Raw genomic sequence first — 18,985 nt, forward strand, 5'->3', positions numbered from 1 at the left:
GGGTTGCCCGCTGAGGCCCCGCAGCCCCGGGAGGCAGCGCCTCGTCCCTTGGGATCGGAGGCAGAGCGCCCGCCTCGTTAACCTGTCTTAAGAGGATGCTGAAAGTTGATGAGTAACTATTAACGTCTCCATTTACTGAGGAAGTTTGTGGCCCGGGATTTGGAAGACGTGCCTGAAGGTCACTGGCAAGTGGCTTTTGTTTTGGGGTTTTTTTTTTTAATACTCCTGCCTTTGTATATAAGCACAAATACGATCTATTGGCCATATTTAGATTATGGGATTTTTTCAAACCTTGCTGACATCTAGCAACATAGGTACGTGAACGTCAATGCACACAATCATTAAGTCCATCACTGCTTTTCTGGGTGGGAATACGCTATTCACCTGTCTATTCACAGCGAAGTCCAAAGAAAGCGTCTTAAGAACTGTATAAGACAATTTTTCCCCCAGTTGAAGTTTTATTAGTTTTTTTTTTTTCCTTGAGTAGGTACGTTCTATTTTACCCTCAGAATCTAACTAGATTTTACTTAAATAGACCAGGTTTTAATGCTATGAGAATGCTTTAGGATATGATTTTCATAGAATATTTAGAACTCTTTAAGTGCTGTTGATAATTTGATTGATTCCTGTTCTCTAAGTGGATTCATGCGGGTATATTGCATTTACAAACGAAGAAATTTGATGTGTTCTGTCAGCAGAACGGCTGCCCGATTCTAAATGATCCAGACAAATCTCTTATTTATGAAAGTGGCAGCACTCTTGACTTGACAGAGAGCTGCTGGAATACTTCCTAGCTCACGCTTTGTTCTAAGGAGTATGAATACAATCCAATAGTCCAACAATTAAGGTACTTATGTGAGATGAGGGAAATAGGGTTCAATTTCTTGCCCTGCCAGTGGCAGGGGCAGTGTCTACGTCAGATTACTCGTCATTTTTGTTGACAGTATATTGCAAGTTTGCCACTTTGTTAGGTTTTATGGGAGGGTTGACATTTTTTTTAAATCCTTGTTGGAGCAAGGATAGCTGTATCCCAGATGAACGTTACATCCTGCAAGGCAGTGGGTTTTTTTTTACTCTCTGCTGTGAGAAGCACTGCATACATCCCGGTGAAAACAGAAAATTAAACCTTTACTGTAGCAAAACAAACAAACAAAACCAACCAACCAACCAAACATGGCCCTGATGACATTGTGTGATAATACTTTTCTTTTTTTCTTTCATAGAGGTGGATCTAGGTTGGATGACATAGAGTGGTTGTATTGGCAATGGCTGAATCCTCCTATCAGGGGAGTGCAAAGGTGGCTTAAACCCACCTTCAAAATCCTTTCTCTTTTTTGGGTGCATCCAGCATTTTTTGTTTCTTAGAGCTTGCTACCAAGAATCTTATATTGTTGTAGTTATTGTTGTTTATTAAAGTCAACGGATGATACACAATTGTTGATTTGGTTGGGTTTTTTTTAATGCTGCGAGAGATGCCTGCTCTAAAAGAATATAGAGGACTACTTAGGTTTATTTTTGTGTCCTAACAGTAGGAAACTGAGTGCAGATGCCTTTCAGAAACATTATAAAATATTTTGTTATAGGACTGTGCTTTCTTTTCTGTATCAGTGATGTAGCACGGATTGAGGTAAGCCTGGCATTCCTAAACCTAAGCATCTCTCTAGAAGAATATTTTTATATTAGCTAACAGGAAAACTAGTGTCATAGCTAGCATAGGAGTGAAGGTATTATTTTTCAGTACATAAAATCTAACCACGCTTGTTTCCCATTGCTCTAAAACAGGTGTGTTTTGGTTTTTTAAAATAAATGCATTACAGAATATGAGAAAATCAGGTCTGGGTAACTTATTTTTCCTTCGTAAAAATATACGGATACTTTTTGGTGAAATAAATGAAGATTAGAATGCATGCCTTGACACTTTGGCACAACGCCTTGGTCTTGTACTTCAGCATCTGCTGCTGACAGGTTGAGATGCAGAGTTCTGAGAGCTCCTTCTGCTGTGGGCTGAGAGGCCCCTTCACGGGATTCCTCTGGAAAGTTGTATTTTGATATGAAATATTTCACATTCCACTGCTACAGGTAACCTTTCAAAACACTGCACAGATGATAAGTTATGAAAACTATTTACTTCTCCCTAACTCCTTGTCAGCGCTTTGACTGTTTATAGTGAGACTTTATATTCCTTTCCTTTGTTATTGTGTGAGAGATCCATGTGCATGGAAGGAAAAAACATGTTTCATAAGTAGGAAAATGTGACTGCAAAACTTCTAAAACAGGCAGTGGGGAGTTGGAATCATGCCTGTAAAATTATTTTTAACTTTGTGTTGAAACTTGATCAGATGACCTGTTTATTGTGATCTGTCAGCGCTTCTACATATTTATTGTTATCTTACAGTACTTTAGGTTTGCCAGAACATAAATGTGGGTTACCTTTTTGTAACTGTGTGCATGTTTTAGTTTACCAGGAAATTTCACCTTGCTATGAGAACCGAAGATGGATCCAGAAGAGCAGGAGTTACTTGGTGATTACAGATACAGAAATTATTCTTCAGCGATTGAGAAAGCCTTGAGAAACTTTGAATCATCAAGTGAATGGGCGGATCTTATATCTTCCCTTGGCAAACTCAATAAGGTACAGTGTCACAGGAATATTTTTTCATTTGTTTATTACCTTTGTATTGTTATTAACTTTTCTGTAACTTACAGTACTTAGCAAAATTGAAAATTCACTCAAGAAAAATATTAGTTCATAAAGGAAGGGTAATGGAAGCAGCTAAGTCAGTATCTTTTATATAAATGTGAGAAATGCTGGTAAAACCAATAGAGGTTTCCTTCAAATGGTATTTGTTTCCTTTATACAGCTAAGTTAATTTGGTTTTTGCACCGAAGAAACCCTCAGGATGCTGGTTACTCACTCTAGAGCAGTTAAAAAAAGTCTTTATATAGAACAGGAGGTCACAAGTTTTAGTATATATTCTGGGTCAAAGTTTATATTTAAAGATCACATTTACTTGACCATGCCCTTCCCTTGTATTTGGGGAAATAATTGATTTGCTGCTGGTGGTGTCTTTTGTATGACTGTGGAAAATACGGCTGAATATAGGAAAAAAGAAAAAGACTTTTATGGGAAAACATCTAGGAAATGTATCCTCTCCTCCTGCCCAAGAAACAGCATGTATGTTTTTTGTGTCCCATTTGGTCTTTTTTAACATAAAGCTCTTCCTGAGCGTACGTGGGGCAAGAGTAGTTACAGTCATTAAGGAAATAGGGGTGAGAGGCGGCAAGTCCTGCAGAATTCATAAGGAAACATCTGTTGTTACCCGATAGATGCCTCACATGTCTTTGCTGTCGTTGCTAAACCTTAATTCTACAGAGTTTTTAAAGGGGAGGAGAATCCATAGAATTCTAGAATCATAGAATATCTCAAGTTGGAAAGGACCCATAAGAATCATCAAGTCCAACTCCCTGCTCCTCGCAGGACCACCTAAAACTAAACCATATGACTAAGAGCGTCATCCAGACACTCCTTGAACTCTGACAGGCTTGGTGCCGTGACCACTTCCCTGGGGAAGCTGTTGCAGTCACCAACAACCCTCTCAGTGAAGAACCTTTTCCTGATGTCCAGTCTGAACTTCCCCTGACGCAGCTTCATTCCATTTCCTCGTGTCCTATCGCTGGTCACCAGAGAGAGGAGATCAGCACCTCCCCCTCCACTGCCCTCCTTGAGGAAGTTGTAGACTGCAATGAGGTCACCCCTCAGCCTTCTTTTCTCCAAGCTGAATTAACCACGTGACCTCAGCCACTCCTTGTAAGTCTTGCCCTCGAGACCTTTCACCATCTTAGTCGCCCTCCTCTGGACCCACTAATAGTTTGATGTCCTTCTTATATTGAGGCACCCAAAACTGCACACAGTACTCAAGGTGGGGCCTCACCAGTGCAGTGTAGAGTGGGACAATCACCTTCTTCGACCAGCCAGCTATGCTGTGCTTGATGCACCCCAGGACATGGTTGGCCCTTTTGGCTGCCAAGGCACACTGTTGACTCACATTCAACTTGCCATCAATGCAGATCCCCAGATCTCTTTCCACGGGGCTGCTCTCCAGCCTCTTGTCCCCCAATATGTATGTATAGCCAGGATTACCCCATCCCAGGTGGAGAATCCAGCACTTGCTCTTGTTAAATTTCATATGGTTGGTGATTGCCCAGCTCTCTAGTCTATCTAGATCTCTCTGTAAGGCCTCTCTACCCTTGAGGGAGTCCACAGGTCCTCCTACTTTAGTATCATCAGCAAGCTCACTTAATGTACACTCGATTCCTGCACCCAGGTCATTTATAAAAACATTAAAGAGCACTACCCCTAAAATTGAGCCCTGGGGAACCCTACTGGTGACTGGCCACCAGCCTGATGTAACCCCATTAACTATAACTCTTTGAGCCCGACCCATCAGCCAGTTGCTCAGCCAACGTATTATGCACTTGTCTAGCTGTGTGCCGGACAGTTTATCCGGAAGGATACTGTGAGAGACAGTATCAAAAGCTTTGCTAAAATAAAAAAAACCCCACATCTACTGGCTTCCCTTGGCCAACTAGATGGGTGACCTTGTCATAAAAGGAAATTAAGTTGGTTAAGCAGGACTTTCCTCTCATGAACCCGTGCTGGCTATGACCAATGACCGCGTTGTCTTTCAAGTGTTTTTCAATAACTCCCAGAATATCCTTCTCCATAATTTTACCAGGTGCTGAAGTGAGACTGACAGGCCTGTAATTACCAGGGTCTTCCTTCTTACTCTTCTTGAAAATTGGGACAACATTTGCCAAATTGAGGTTTTTTTAAGGGCAGGCATGTTCTTTCCTCTTCAGAGGAGAAAAGCTGAATATTGCTCTGGCGATAGGAGTTACACATTTCTGCCCTCACTGTTTCATTATGATTCCTGTTGAGTCAATAAAGAGAGCTAGAAGCCTTCAGAATGCTTCTCGCAAAAGGGAAAATAAGTAATAATTAGAGTGAGAGATTTCTTACCTCTGGCAAGAGGTAGGCTTTGATCTTTTATCTTGACCTAGATGAACATGCTGAACTGATTAACACCTATCTGAAACTCTTATTCAGGTATAGAATTGCCAAAATATGTAGCAGCATAGTAGAAACCAAGCAAAAAAGCTTTTAGCTGTTACACCACTCCATCTGCTGTGGTATTTTATGGACTTAATCATTTTAGGAGCTTAAGAATTGGTAGAGCAAATCATCCCCAGCGTTCATCTGCTTCTGTCTGTTATCTGAAAATGAGCGTGATATGTCAGGGGAATGTGCTGCCAAAAGGAAGATTGTGAAATAAGATGTCAATAGCTATTCTTTTAACTCCTATGATTACTTGGTCTCTTACATCCTAAAACATAAATATTGTTGTTGAGTTCTGTTAGCGTTGGGGGGAGGGGGAGGTGTTTCTAACATAGGAGCCTAATTTCTTCTACAGTCGGTTCTGAGGGTAAACGAACGAGCAGGGAGACAATGGCTAGGAGGGAGGAGATCAACAGTATCTCAATGATAAAAATGTTTTTAAACACTGCACATGGTCATATTGAGGAACCTGGATGTCAGTAACTAGTGTGCAGTGATGGCTATTATTAAACAAATGTGAAAATGCTGAGAAAGGGAGAGACAAAATAGGATGAGTAAGTTGAGGAGGTTCGGAAGTACTTTTCATGCTTTTTTACACACACACACTCTCTCTCTCTCTCTCCCTCTCATTTCTATAGAAGCTCAGTGGCATTACCTTTTCAATACAAGGTCTGGAGGAAGCAGCACAGGCTCTTGCTGCTTAAAGATGAGGGAAAAAGAATGGAGGGAGCTGATCCAGATCCCTTTGGCTTTGGTGAAACAAGTGATCTTGGAGCTCTTGCTGCTGTTACTCCTGGTGAAAAGAGACAACTCTGCTACTTCTTTCTATTACTACTTAGCTACCAAGGTTAAACTGAAGGTTTCTTCACAATTTCTCTGTTGCTTCTATGGTTCTGATGTTTCACAGTGACTTGTAGAACTAGGGAATCAACAGAGAAACCAGTTGACTTTAATCTGAATGGTCAGCCAGACGGATCAGTTTGTAGATCTATTTTTTGTCACTTAAGGGAGATGAGCCTTATTTAACTTCACATGACTTCAGTGTGGACAGATTCACCTTGAATCACTTTTAGACAGGGAGAGGAATAAGGGGTTTGTTTGGGGTTTTTTTATTGTTTTGTGACTCATCTCTTGCTATTTAAAGTAGGTCAGATGAACACTGCCCTGAAATGGCGTGTTCCTCATTGGTTTTATAGGGAGCCTGAGGTGAGTTACTGCAGTTTTGCCCATCTTTTTTAGCTGACCTAGGCCTCTAAGGTAGGTAAGATTAAGGTCCCTTGCAGTGTTCTGAACAGAACTGCGGGTACCAAGTGTGAGCATGAGCGAAGGATGGAGAGTTTGCAGAATTTGCTAACTTATGCTACACCCCAATTTTGTAAGGGAAAGATTTTTGGGGTTTTAGTTTGAATAGTACGGGTGTTATGCATCATCATGGTGAAGGAGAAACAATGGAAAGTAATGTTTATAAATACTTAAAGAAGAATATAAGTGGACAGATGCAAACAGATGCGTTAAACAGGCAGTAAATATGGGTGTCAGTGTTTTAAAGAGGGTCTTCAGCTTTGCCCCGAAACTTACTCATATTCCACTTGTAAATGTCTTTCTCTCTGTGCTTTGCTTCTGTTCAGGCTCTAGTTACTATAAAGCAGTCATTTAGTAGTTGCAGCCTAGGCTGCTCCATGCTTCAAGAAGTAGGATTATTATCCTCTCAGTATTGTTCTTGGATACAGCTTTGAAACATGTTTTTATTGTTTTTGCAAATCTGCATATGTTCGCTGTTGGAAAGCACTGTTTTGCGACTAAGGTTTTCAGATGTTCAGTACAGATTGTTGCATCCAGAATACAGTAATCTTTCTCAATTGTCTTAGTGCTAAAATGTGATTACGCTATTGCAGATTTTGCCAGCTTGTTCCAATGTTGTAAAAGGATACAACTCTGAGAAATCACTTTGATAGAAAAAAATGCTGGGGGGGAGGGGTGTTGTCTTTTTAAACCTAGAAATAGGTGGTGGTTCAGCATATGTGGCTTTATCAGTGAAACAGGTGATTTTAACATTGTTTTCATATCCAAAATGCTTGTCACTGTCTATGCAAAATATAAACAGATATGTGTATTATATGAAATATGTATAAAAGTATTCATGTAGGGGGAACTTCAGGCAATTAAGAGGCTAAAAATATTATGAAATTATGAAAATCCAAGTGCATACTTTGCCTTAGGGTTTTTAATCCAGATTATAAGCATATATTTTCCTGAAATTTTAACTCTAGGTGCAGGCAAACAGTAGATAAGTGGCGCAGTTTGCAAAATGAAGAACTGAGCGGTAGTAAATATTAGATTTCAGAGCCTGCTTTTGTAAGGAAACTATGAAAGGAGGTTTTCAAAAAAAGTCTCTGAAATGTACTGATTCACAGAAGAGCACAAAATCTCACTGGGTTTTTGGCAAGTGAATGTTTAAACTCACCTGTTTGTTCATTTAATCCATACATACTAAAAAACAACAATAACAAAAACCAAACAAAAAAAAGCCAACCAGCCTACCAAAAAACCCCAACTTGCATCTGTTTGACAAGACTAATGGTCAGGATTTTGCCGTGCATATTGGCAGAAATACCTAGTTCAACAATTTTTCAACAGTTTTTGGATATCAGTGGTATGGAACTTGCACATAAGCTTCACTAGTGACTGTTGCCACTGAGCCTGGCTGGCAGGCCAGTGTCCCTTTTCTGAGCAAGATGTTCATTTATAGTTATTGTTCACCATGAAAACAAAATATTATAACATTTGGAAAATCAGTTGTTCTAGAGGGATTTATTTTATGCTTACAGCATGGTTGACTTGCTTAGTAATGATAGCAATATTTGCTCTGAAAGAGCACTTTCAAACTGCTTTTTATCCTTGGACATAACACAAGTGTGTAAATGCACAGTTTATAAGTTCTTACCATACTAATTTTTAGTCTTTAGTCTGCAATTTCAAAGTTTTGGGTTGTTTGTTATTTTTTAATTTGACTTTCAATAGAAAATAAGTATGTTACTTTTCATTTCTGTAGGCTTTTCTTGCTTCAGAAACTTCAGGGTGAATATGATCTCAACCAAACACTTGATCTGTTTGGAGGGGAAGGGGAAAGAGCACAAAAATCATTGCAGCTGCACAACTATTGTTTGTTTCAGTAGTAACACTTAATGTTACAATGTGTCTGTTCTTGAGGGGACAGAAGAGAAGGATTCTTCTGAAATATGGATTTAATGAGCATAGCCGTTAATTACACCAGTTGCTTCATATGAGAACTCTGACTGCCATGGCTTTGTAACAACTGTTGGCCGAATTACAAACACAAGCACCACTTGCCTTCTGTTGAAGGCAAGCCTTATATCTTAGAGAAGAAGGGAAGCTTTGCCTCCTAATTGCTTTATGGAACTTCACCACACCCGATGTGCAAATGCAATGTGCAGGACTAGGGATATTTTGTACCTTTTCTTTAAATTTTATATCTTTTTTTTTTCCCCGCTTTTTAATATAACTCCAGCTCCTAGTTTACAGTTTCCTCACAACCATCTTTGAACTTCATGCTGCTTTTTTTATGGAAACTGGAGCTCTGTTTAGAATTTTTTTTTACTTACTTGGAAAATGAATCAGTGGAAAATGGAATCACAGGCTCTCCTTCTCCCCTCTACTCCCAACCACTGTTGTCTAAAACAAGAATTATAGTATCTCCTAGTTGAAGATAATCTTATAAATTGATGTACATGCTGCCTTTTTCTGGAATTCTAGTTATGTAAATAAAATATTTACTTGGTTTGCTTCCATTTTTTATGTCTAGACAAATTGATCTAACTGATGCCTAGTGGTGCTATAAAGCAGTGCAGAATGACTTAAACCAGTAACTGTGGAAATGCAAATATTCCTCTGTGTATGTGTGTCTGTTTTGTTTTAAGGCACATGTATACACTGCTGCAAAGAACAGATAGTCTTCCCTTTCTACCCTTTAGAGCCGACATTCAAAGAAACTCTGAGAATGCTTATGCATTAGAAAATGTTTAGTGTGTATAATGTATTCTCTAGTCAGTCATAAAGAAAAATAACCTGTGAAAAGTTGAAAACTGGGCATGCACATGGACACAAGTCATTACTTTACATGTCTCATTTTTTCCTGACTTACTGATTAAAGTCTTTATTTTAAAAGCCAGTGGTAGGTCAAATACTTCCTGGTTTTCTGGGATTGTTGATTTCTCACTGATCTGTGAAAACCAAACCCTGGGATGATATATTAAGCGTGGAGTACTTGCTGGCAGTTCAGGCTTCTCAAACCAACCCTTACTAGCAGTTCCAGTGACATTTAACACTTCTGCCACCATAACTGCTCATGTGGAAAGCAGTTGGAGACAAGGAGGAAAAGTAGATCACGGGCGGGCTTCAGCCCATGTGTAAATGAAGACGGTCAAATTAAGCTCACAAGAATCAAAAGAATGGGTAAACAACAGATGTCGAAACCTGTGAGCAGAGTTGTCCATCTGCGGTTGTTCGTGTTGGATTCTGAATGTGGAAGCAGTGGTTTGGGATGGGATCTTCATCTGCACACAGTGCGAATGATACCAGGCTTGCTATCGCAACATTTAACCTCTAACAGCTGAAATTGTAATGGCATTTCACCAGTCCTAGATGTCACAGACAACTGATTCTTTTTTTCAGTTGTGGGAGCTCAGGATATTTAAAAATCAAGCTGCTTAGCTTTGCCTGTCGGCTCACAGAAACTAATTAGCATTTGGAAATATGTATATTATCATGTCACTCTTATTTCAGTGAACAGCTTTAGAGCCGTCCGCTAATTAATGTCTTTCAGCCCTTTTAAAATTCTTTGAGCCCTGCAGTTCTGTGGAAGCTGTTAAGAATCTGAACCTTTGAGCAAAGCAGCAGCCAGCCCATCTCTCTGCTGGAATGGCTCTTGGTGCAACCACAGTCTTCTAATATGTTGCAGTGTGGTTTAAAACGCCTTGCATCTGCTGGAAGATTAGAGACAACTGTTAACCAGGAACACCCACTCTTGAGGAGAATTGTAGTTTGTATCCGACTGTGTATTTCTTCAACCCAAGTCAGAAAAAAAGATTATGTACTTTTGAGAAGGGAGTTTCATCTCAGAAATCATTCTGGTGTGATGGGCAGAAGCTCTCCTCAGCTTATGTATGAGGATCATAATAAATGCCTGCAAATCTTGCTTCCTATACAGAGATGTTTTCTGATTCTTTAGGTGAAGCAGTATGGTTGGCACACGTACGTGAATGTAATCTTGTTCTAAGTTAGTCTCACCTGCTGGAATTTGGGCATTGGAAGGTTTCAGAGTTACCCAGGAGAAATACTTAACACTGAGTTATCCCTGAATATCCACTATTCAACTCCTAATATACCTGGAGTATTTTTTCCTCTTCTGACTAAATGTTTTGATGTTTGGGGAAGGCAAGTTCTTATTTGCTGGTGGAGATTTACTTCACATCCTTAGGAAATGAAATAAGCCAAACAAGACACTTTATGAGATGACATTATTTCTGTAATGGATCAGATTCTTTGTGTAATAAACAGTGAATGTTTTCATTTTCTACCTAGCTGATGATTAAATTTTAACTGATAGAATATTAAGATGGTATTTGTTCAATCTTAAGACTGAGAGGAAAAATATTTACCATTGGCATATTTTTTTGTAATTACCTTCTTTTATATATACAGAGGGTGTGGGCAAATACATACCAACCAATATAAACAGAATGTTTCAAAGTCCAGCTTTCAAGCAGTCTTCAAAGCTGTTACAAGTGTTAAGGATTTCAATCTTTAATATTGAAATAATATTACTCATGTAACATATGAGTAAATCTCTCAAATATAAAAGATGTAAAAGATAACTCCACAAATATAACCTGGTTTAGTTTCATATGTAAAATATTGCTGTATTCTTGGATTCTAGTTTTTAGTACCTATTAAAATGCAGATCTCATGCCCAGTGGTGGAGGGAAGGAAGGAAATTAATTGGCTCTAAATGGCATCTGTACTGTATGTATTTCAGAATGGTGTGACATTTCTATTTACTGTTGTCACAAACTCTCACCCTGTTTTTTTCTTGAGCAAGTTTTATTTACTAGAAGCTCTTTACAAACAGCTGGTCTCTCAGTTTAGGCAGGGTAGCAAGTGGGAGAAATAACACAATAGTAGTCTCACAGATTCTAGCTTCTCGTGCCCACCAACTGCAAAGTCTTAAACGATAAGTTGCACACACCTTTGAAAGATGATGGGTTTTATCTCTTCCTCTTACTGCTGCTGAGACTATTCAGCATTCAACTGAATGCTGCGGTCATCGGCGAACTGGTTTGGTTTTTTTCCTGGAAATGAGCAAGGACAGGTAGTTCACTTGCCTGCTGCTTTTTCAAAACCTTTTTTCAGGCAGGATAGAAGAACCTCAAGTTTAAAGCAATTACGTAGGATAAGACCATGGCTTAACCTTTGGGAGAGTCAAGAATTTGCCTAATCCTGAAAACATCCCAAATGTCAATCTGCAGTGAAACATCTGTTTGTGTTAGCAGACAGTGATTAAAGGCTAAAGTGCCATTTACTTGCAACTTCTTTTTTTAATTGTCTCTGAATTGAAGAGACATACTTATTTACCTTGCTGAAATGCATGCACGGTTCAAGGAAAAGAGTAATCTTTCCCAAGAAAGGTGCTACAGTTTGTTTTTTCCAGAGACCTGGCCTGTCTGCACTACTTAGTTAACTATGTCCTATCCTGAAGATCTTTTACTTATATGTGAATACAGTGGGAATAGTTAATAAAGCTTACTGAATGTAGCCACACAGAATTACAAATAACTTCTAAGACGGTTTTGTCCCATTTAATCATGCCTGCTTTGGTCGGAAGGTTTTTGCTTTATATTTCAGCTCTACATGAAATGAAACTTTATGAGGAAAGATAGTTATTTAATTCTTACTTTATTCCCTGTCCTTAAAAGCTGAGATGCTGTTCTTGTTACTTCCCTACTTCCCCTGGAGATAGGGTAAGTGTACCCTGTCCCTGTCCTGTCCTTTGACTTCATTTTCCAGCCTCTAAGCAAAGTAAGACCAGACTTTTCTAGATTGTTCATGACTGATTCCATACGAAAACTCAGTTGCAGAATTCTGCTGTTTCAGTGTAACAAAATGTATTTAAGAGAGAAAACTCTTGAATGCATTTAGTTCTTCTTAATGTGCTAGTAGGAAAGCTTTGACATGCAGTGATCATATACATTATAGCTGTTTATTCTCATCTCCTTTCTTCCACAGGCTCTTCAGAGTAACCTGAAGTATTCTCTATTGCCAAGACGGCTGATCATCAGTAAAAGATTATCTCAGTGTTTGCATCCAGCACTACCTAGTGGAGTGCATTTAAAGGCACTAGAAACCTATGAAATAATCTTTAAAATTATTGGGACAAAATGGCTTGCCAAGGATTTATTCTTGTACAGGTAAACTTTTCTTTAAAAGCATATGCATTTCACAGTCTATTTTAATTAACTAATCTTTTTTTTTCTTTTTTCTTTTTTTTTTTTAAAAGCTCTGGTTTGTTTCCTCTGCTGACAAATGCAGCAATGTCAGTGAGGCCTGTCCTCCTTGGTTTGTACGAGAAATACTTTCTTCCTCTCCAAAAGTCCCTCCTGCCTGGTCTTCAAGCCTTTGTAATTGGACTGCTGCCTGGATTGGAGGAAGGATCAGAAATTTATGACAGGTAAGAGCTAATATTAATTTAAAAGCAATATACAGTGTTTTGCTTTCCTAGGGAATTCTGAGGAAATTTCTGTCAGCTCTCTATATAGAAGGCTTGATAAAAGAGTTTCTAAGGGTGGAAGAATGGTGAGCCCCTGAAAGATGCAATGAATAGTGCTAAAGTAGAAAAACCCTTTCCCCTTCTATTTTCATCTCAGGAGGAGAAGAGGAGAGAAGAGGAAAAGGAGTATTAAAAATAGATGTGCTGAGAGAAAGGAATGAAAACTATTTCTTAAAGCTCCTCTGAACTCCTAAATAATTAACATGACTCCCCAAACCACTGCTCTGTCGATAAATTCTATTTAAATATTGTAGCATGAGAGAGCAGCTGAATTTTTTCCAGTCTTTCTATACCAGATACTTACCCTCAGGTTCTGAAAACACGGGCAAGAGGCAACTGTTATAAAATCTATTGTGGAAAAAATTATCTCTCTCACTCTTGGGTGCCCCTGGCAGTAATGACAATGGCATTCAGTACATTAAGTCGGGATCAGGAAGTGTGCTGAGAAGAGCAGCTCAGCACCCATTTGCATAGCGGTTTTACTTCAGTTACCAGAACTGTTTTGTAAGATCTTATAAGAACTCAACCACTGTGGGTTTCATCCAAATGTTTCTTTGCTTAAAGAGTCACTAAACGTTGCATTGGTAATGTACTTCCTTCTGTATTACCAGTCTGGATGTGCTGGCTGTTCTCTCTGCCCTTTTTGAATGTTAAATAGCTGTGTGTACACTTTAAAAAAAAAAAAAAAAAAGGCAAGATATGCTAGGCTGCGTAGATTACAGTTGATAAGCAAAATACTTCTACGTCTAATGCCCCTTTTTAAAAACAAGTATTAAATTGAAGGCTCATATCAATTGCTGGAGTGGCTAAGAGTAGACTGCACGTGTTTCCAGCTTGTTGAGTAGCATTCAGTTGCCAATTCCAGAATGTCAGATCTATGGACAAGTATATATCTCTTATACATCTGCTGTAGAAACATGAATTTTAGTATGTGCTTTTTGTCAGGCAGGCTTATAAGTGATGGTGTATAGTTTTCTCTTTCCTACAGCACTAGTTGCTGGGGACTTGGGGGAGAAAGGGGATCCCTTGGAACTAAGTCTCCGTCTATCTGAAGCCTTTTTAGGGAGACTGAACTTATTTTGAAACTGACTAAATTTGAACTAGTGAGTTAATGGGAACTGCAGATTAATTTCCGACTTCTGGTTTTATACCTTTTTTCCCCTATTCTTGATGGCATTGTTTTCCTCCTTGCCTTGAACAAACAGGGTCACAGACAGGAACTGACCGTATGTTTCACTGTGAAAGATTTATGCTAAAATTAATTTAATGTTATTTTGTGAAATATAAAAATTACATGAGAAAGTCTTTCTTTAGTTTACTCATCATAATGATTCTGGTGCAAGAAAGATAGACCAAGCTATCTTGTCGGAAGATGTGTTAGATTAATTTTAAATTCGGCTTCGTAAGAGACTCTCCACTGAATGTTTTCAGAATCTTCAACATTGAGGACTAACACTAATACATCCCCTGCTGTTCCCGAAAGTGGCAGAAGTACTAGCTCAGGTCGTGCTTCAGCCTAGACACTATTTCCTTCTTAAACACACACATATGTGCGAGTTTGCACACACACACAAAATGGAAAAGAAAAAATGGCTTGAGGGCTACTTTATAAAGAAATGGAAAGGAACATCAGATTTGGGATTTTATTCCCTCTTCTGTGCTGGACTTCTCCCTCTTTTCTCACTTCTGCATTCCTCATGTGAGGTTTAAATTCTTACATTATAATAAAATACCAGAGTACTGACAGAGTTGCCAAAGCAGAGAACGTGCCTTCAGTCATAGGACCTCCAATGTGATTACCATTAAACTAATTTCAGTGTACCAATCTTGTGTGCAATAACTGACAGCGTGTCATTTTATCTCATGGGTTTTTTTGTTCAGTGACTTACAAATTGAGCCCATTGATTTGTAAGTACAAATATGTAGGATATCTTCCAGTTCCCAGACTGAAAAAATTGGCTTTCAGAATCTGGCATCAGCTTAAATTATTTCCAGTTCAACATTGCGCTCCTCTCACTGTAAATATTTTGCAGTCAGAGCCACTGCAGTAATTTGGTCAGAGCTTAATGTCTGCAGATAATTACTGGAGAAGTTTCCAAAGCATGCACAGAAACTTTGTTTCAGTGAGTGTGCACAGTGACAAAGGGTTGAGTGGTTTTTGATTGTTTTCATACAATCAGATGCTGGCCATCGTCATGTGAAAAGGGCAATACTGATAATACAAAGATGAGGAAATGATATAAATTATGTCAACTACAATACTAATTCTGCATATAATTGCCTTTTTATGGTTTAAAACTGAACTAACAAAAATCTGTTTTCTCATGTGAAATATATTTCCATACAGAACAGATGCTCTGCTTGTGAAGCTCTCCTTATTGATGGGCCAAGAAGCGTTCTATGGAGCACTCTGGGGCAGTGTCCTGGTCAGCCCATCCATCAGGCTGCCTGCTTCTCTTTTTGTTGTCAGTCATATCAACAGAGACCTGTCTGGGAAACAGCAGAAGTACATGCTCGGCAGTGATTACAAGCTCACAGTAAGTTTATTACACTCCTCGTAGAACAGTCTTATCTACCATAATACCAGCATACTAGCAGATTGTGCCTTCTCAGTATTAAATTAGAATGACATGCTCTTAAAAATGTTTTGGAGAGAGAGAAAGAGAGGGTGAAAGGTCCACACTTTGGAATTGCTTAATACTGTTACTTCATGGGAGCATCTTACCTGAAATGTAGCAGAGAATCTCCCATACAGATTTTGGTCAGCCTGCAGAATGCAAGTCTTTTGGAGCTTCTGCAGTTTTTGGTAATCAGTACTGCATACAGCCTTAAAAGACTGGCTCTGTTTCAAATCAGAAGATAAACCTGACATCTTTTCTCTACCTGTTCTGAATTTGCATTTAAGGTTGAAGACCAGCTTTTCTATAATACAGTACATACAAAGTTTAATGTGGATTTCTCAAAGTGTTTGCAGTCCTGGAAGACAATTCTGAAATTTAGTATCTTTTTATTTTTTCAGTAAAATGGAAATCTTCATTAGGTAGTAATTTATGTTAAACTTGAGTGATGGAATAACTGTAATGCTAGTTAGAGTACTTTAATATCTGCATTTTGTGAGGCTTCACCTTCTGTCTGATAGCTGGTGATGTCACACTGTGGCATTCTGTATTGTTACAAAACCAAGTGTTTCGTAAGTATTAACGATTCTTTTAACAGTATTACACAAAACTTTTTTTTAACTCATTTTGGGGGCAGGAGTTAAATGGCTGAGCAATTATCCTCTTATTTAAAAAAGATATCGTCCACATGTAACCGTTTGCTTTCTTTCCTTCTTGTGATTATTAACAGTGAATGTAGTTTAAATGTTATCATGAAGTAAAACACCGTTGTGCTTTCTTTTCCTTTTACAGATAAAGTCTTTGTGTGTATCAGTATTGGATTCAAATGTCCTCGTGCAAAGAAACACTCTAGAAGTGATTCTCTTCTTCTTCCCATTTTATATAGCTTTGGTAAGAGGACTAATCTGGTATTGTCGCATGCACACTTTGTGCGGGAAGGTGTCTTCTGTGAAACCAGTCCAGCTCCTACCTCTGTTATTGCCAAATGTCTGAATTTTGTACCTTCAAAATCAGTGAGCAGATTTTGCAGTTTCTTGTTTCCCCATCAATTTTAATAGGAGGAGACTGCTGCTTCTCAGACTCCTTACAGCTAACTTGGTTTTACATCATCAAAATGCTTCAAATGAAGATGTGCTTTCACAGTGAATATTGCGTGATATTTGGAATGTGCTTGAAGTATTCAGGCCTGAGAAACTGCATATGGAAAAAATATTGAGCTCCTTTTAAGTAGGATTTCAGCATTTGGAATTATCTGCACTAAATTAAGATACTTCTGTTAAAGACTAGGAAAGAAAATATTACTCAAAACAAGAGCTGTTTCCCATCGTTTCCTAACTTACCTAGTAGTATAGTCAGTATTTTGAAGGTAGCAAGTAATTTTAAGTCTTAATGCATAAATAACATAATGAAGTCTTCAGTATTTTTAGCTTAACTGTAGCTCTGTACCTTAAATATGAAAATGATCACAACTGTGTCAGATTGCCTTTCTTGAGATTTTTAGTATACGAAATGTTTTGTGGTTGATGGTTTGTTGCCTTTTTTTTCAAAACGGTATTACCAGCTAAAAAAAAGAACTCATTACCAATTTGACTTGTTTCAGTGTTAATAAACAGCTAAATTATGTTTGTTTTTCATCCTAGGACTGCAACGAAAGCACTATTCTATTGCACAGGACTGATTTAGTCTATATTCTGTCAGCAGCTACACAGACATTGTTGAGGAGAGACATGTCACTCAATAGAAGATTATATGCATGGTTGCTAGGTACTGTACAATATACAGCTATATTCAGTATTCTGAATACCAAAGAGAAAAAAAATCAGTGCTTAAAAATGTAATACACTTTTTCAGCAGTTAATGAATGATGATAAAGTGTTGTTTAGTTGCCATTTATGAAGTACCCGTTTAATAAACTTAACCATTCATTTGGCAAACAGGTCTTCTCTTCAGAGGAGAATTCATTTCACTGTCCTGAATCACAGGGTATCTGACGAGTTATTTCTGGTCCTATCCACAGTTCATTCTGAAGTGGTTCGGTGGACTGAAAGGAGAGGGGAGCTATTTTAACCTTGCTCTTCTGAAAGTAATAGTCTATTAATTCCCACGTGGGCTTAATTGTCAAGGAGGGGCTATAAGAGAGCTATAGCTTCTCCCCATCTGCCTCCTTTTAACAGCGTAAGAGGAAGCTAAAAGTGACAGGACAAGAGCTGCAGCCATGTAGTTGCATGCAGGCTGCCCTTGCTGACCCCGTGTCTGGATCTGGCCTTGGTTTTGATTTATGTTCAGTATAGCACATCTGGATGCCTCAAACTGTGATATGTGGGCTGTCCTTGGGCAGTACGTGAGTTAGTTTCAAGCAAAGTGTTGAAATGACAAAGGTTAAAAATACAGTGTAATTTCAATATTTGTATAAATGATGTGTGTAGTGCTCTGTACTGTAGTGTTTCTCTGTACTCCTGATGCCTCTGTTCATCTTGTAGGTTCTGATATTAAAGGTGGTACTTTTGCTCCAGACTCAACAAGTCCTGAAGACCGTGCTATTTATTTCTTTGGAAAATATTCCAAGGATCTTTTGGTTGAGGTTGGTGTTCGTTGTGTACAGATGTATTTATGATCCTTTTAAATGTTAGTGCAAACTGCATCTAGAATTGTTCACTGTGCCACTTGGTTTGTCCTTCACTTTCTGTCCCTAAAGATAGCATCCTTTTGGTGGTTATTTTTTCATCTTTCTGAATGCATGCTGTGCTCTATTTATCCCAATATTGTATGTGCTTACAATACAAATGGAATCTAACAAAACCAAAGTGTAGCATCTTTGATGAACTACCTGAATTATTTAAAAATGCTTCTCTGAATAAGATCAGCTCTTGAGTACAGATTATGGGAAGATGTCATCGATTTGTCTACCCTGTATGGAAAACTGAAGTTCAATTCTAGTTGGTACTAAACATAATCAAATTTAGAAACACTTCAGGTCTTAATAAAATGGCAATCTCTCTTTTACCTATAACATTTTGATGTTTTCTTTTTACTAGAGTTTGATTGAAATTTTACACCAGAAATTCCCAGAGTCTGATACAGAGGAACAGCATCAAGCTTATTTGAAACCCTTCCGCATCCTGATCAGTCTCCTTGACAAACCTGAAATAGGTAAAGTTGCTTGTCACTTCTGTTATGACTGCTAACGACTTACAACTTGGTGTTCATCGCCTTTGACAGTAGGACTCAAGACAACACCCTGCGCAATTCTTCCGAGTTCTGAATATGTGTGCATTGTGTATTAGTGTGCAGGGGGCTATGTTCCTTGCCTTGGACCTGGTTCAGAACGGTGCTCTGGAGCAAGCACCCTCTCCAGGTTATCTCTGGCTCTTCTGCAGAGCACTCCGCTGTGTAGTGTGGATGTATCCT

The 18,985-nt window shown here is 38.6% G+C and overlaps 1 protein-coding gene across 1 annotated transcript in view; it reads left to right on the top strand.

Annotated features, from left to right (window-relative positions):
- Positions 1-2,494: 2,494 nt before the first annotated feature.
- DOPEY2 (dopey family member 2) overlaps positions 2,495-18,985 on the top strand; it is a 52,645-nt gene continuing 36,154 nt past the window's right edge. Inside the window, exons 1-8 of the mRNA XM_009327964.1 lie at positions 2,495-2,632; positions 12,419-12,600; positions 12,690-12,860; positions 15,307-15,496; positions 16,370-16,468; positions 17,218-17,341; positions 18,058-18,158; positions 18,613-18,727. Of these exons, the coding sequence (XP_009326239.1) occupies positions 2,495-2,632; positions 12,419-12,600; positions 12,690-12,860; positions 15,307-15,496; positions 16,370-16,468; positions 17,218-17,341; positions 18,058-18,158; positions 18,613-18,727 (1,120 nt within the window). The remainder of the gene's footprint in view (positions 2,633-12,418; positions 12,601-12,689; positions 12,861-15,306; positions 15,497-16,369; positions 16,469-17,217; positions 17,342-18,057; positions 18,159-18,612; positions 18,728-18,985) is intronic.

Source organism: Pygoscelis adeliae, unplaced genomic scaffold, assembly GCF_000699105.1.
Source record: "Pygoscelis adeliae isolate BGI_AS28 unplaced genomic scaffold, ASM69910v1 Scaffold154, whole genome shotgun sequence".
Lineage (NCBI taxonomy): Eukaryota > Metazoa > Chordata > Aves > Sphenisciformes > Spheniscidae > Pygoscelis > Pygoscelis adeliae.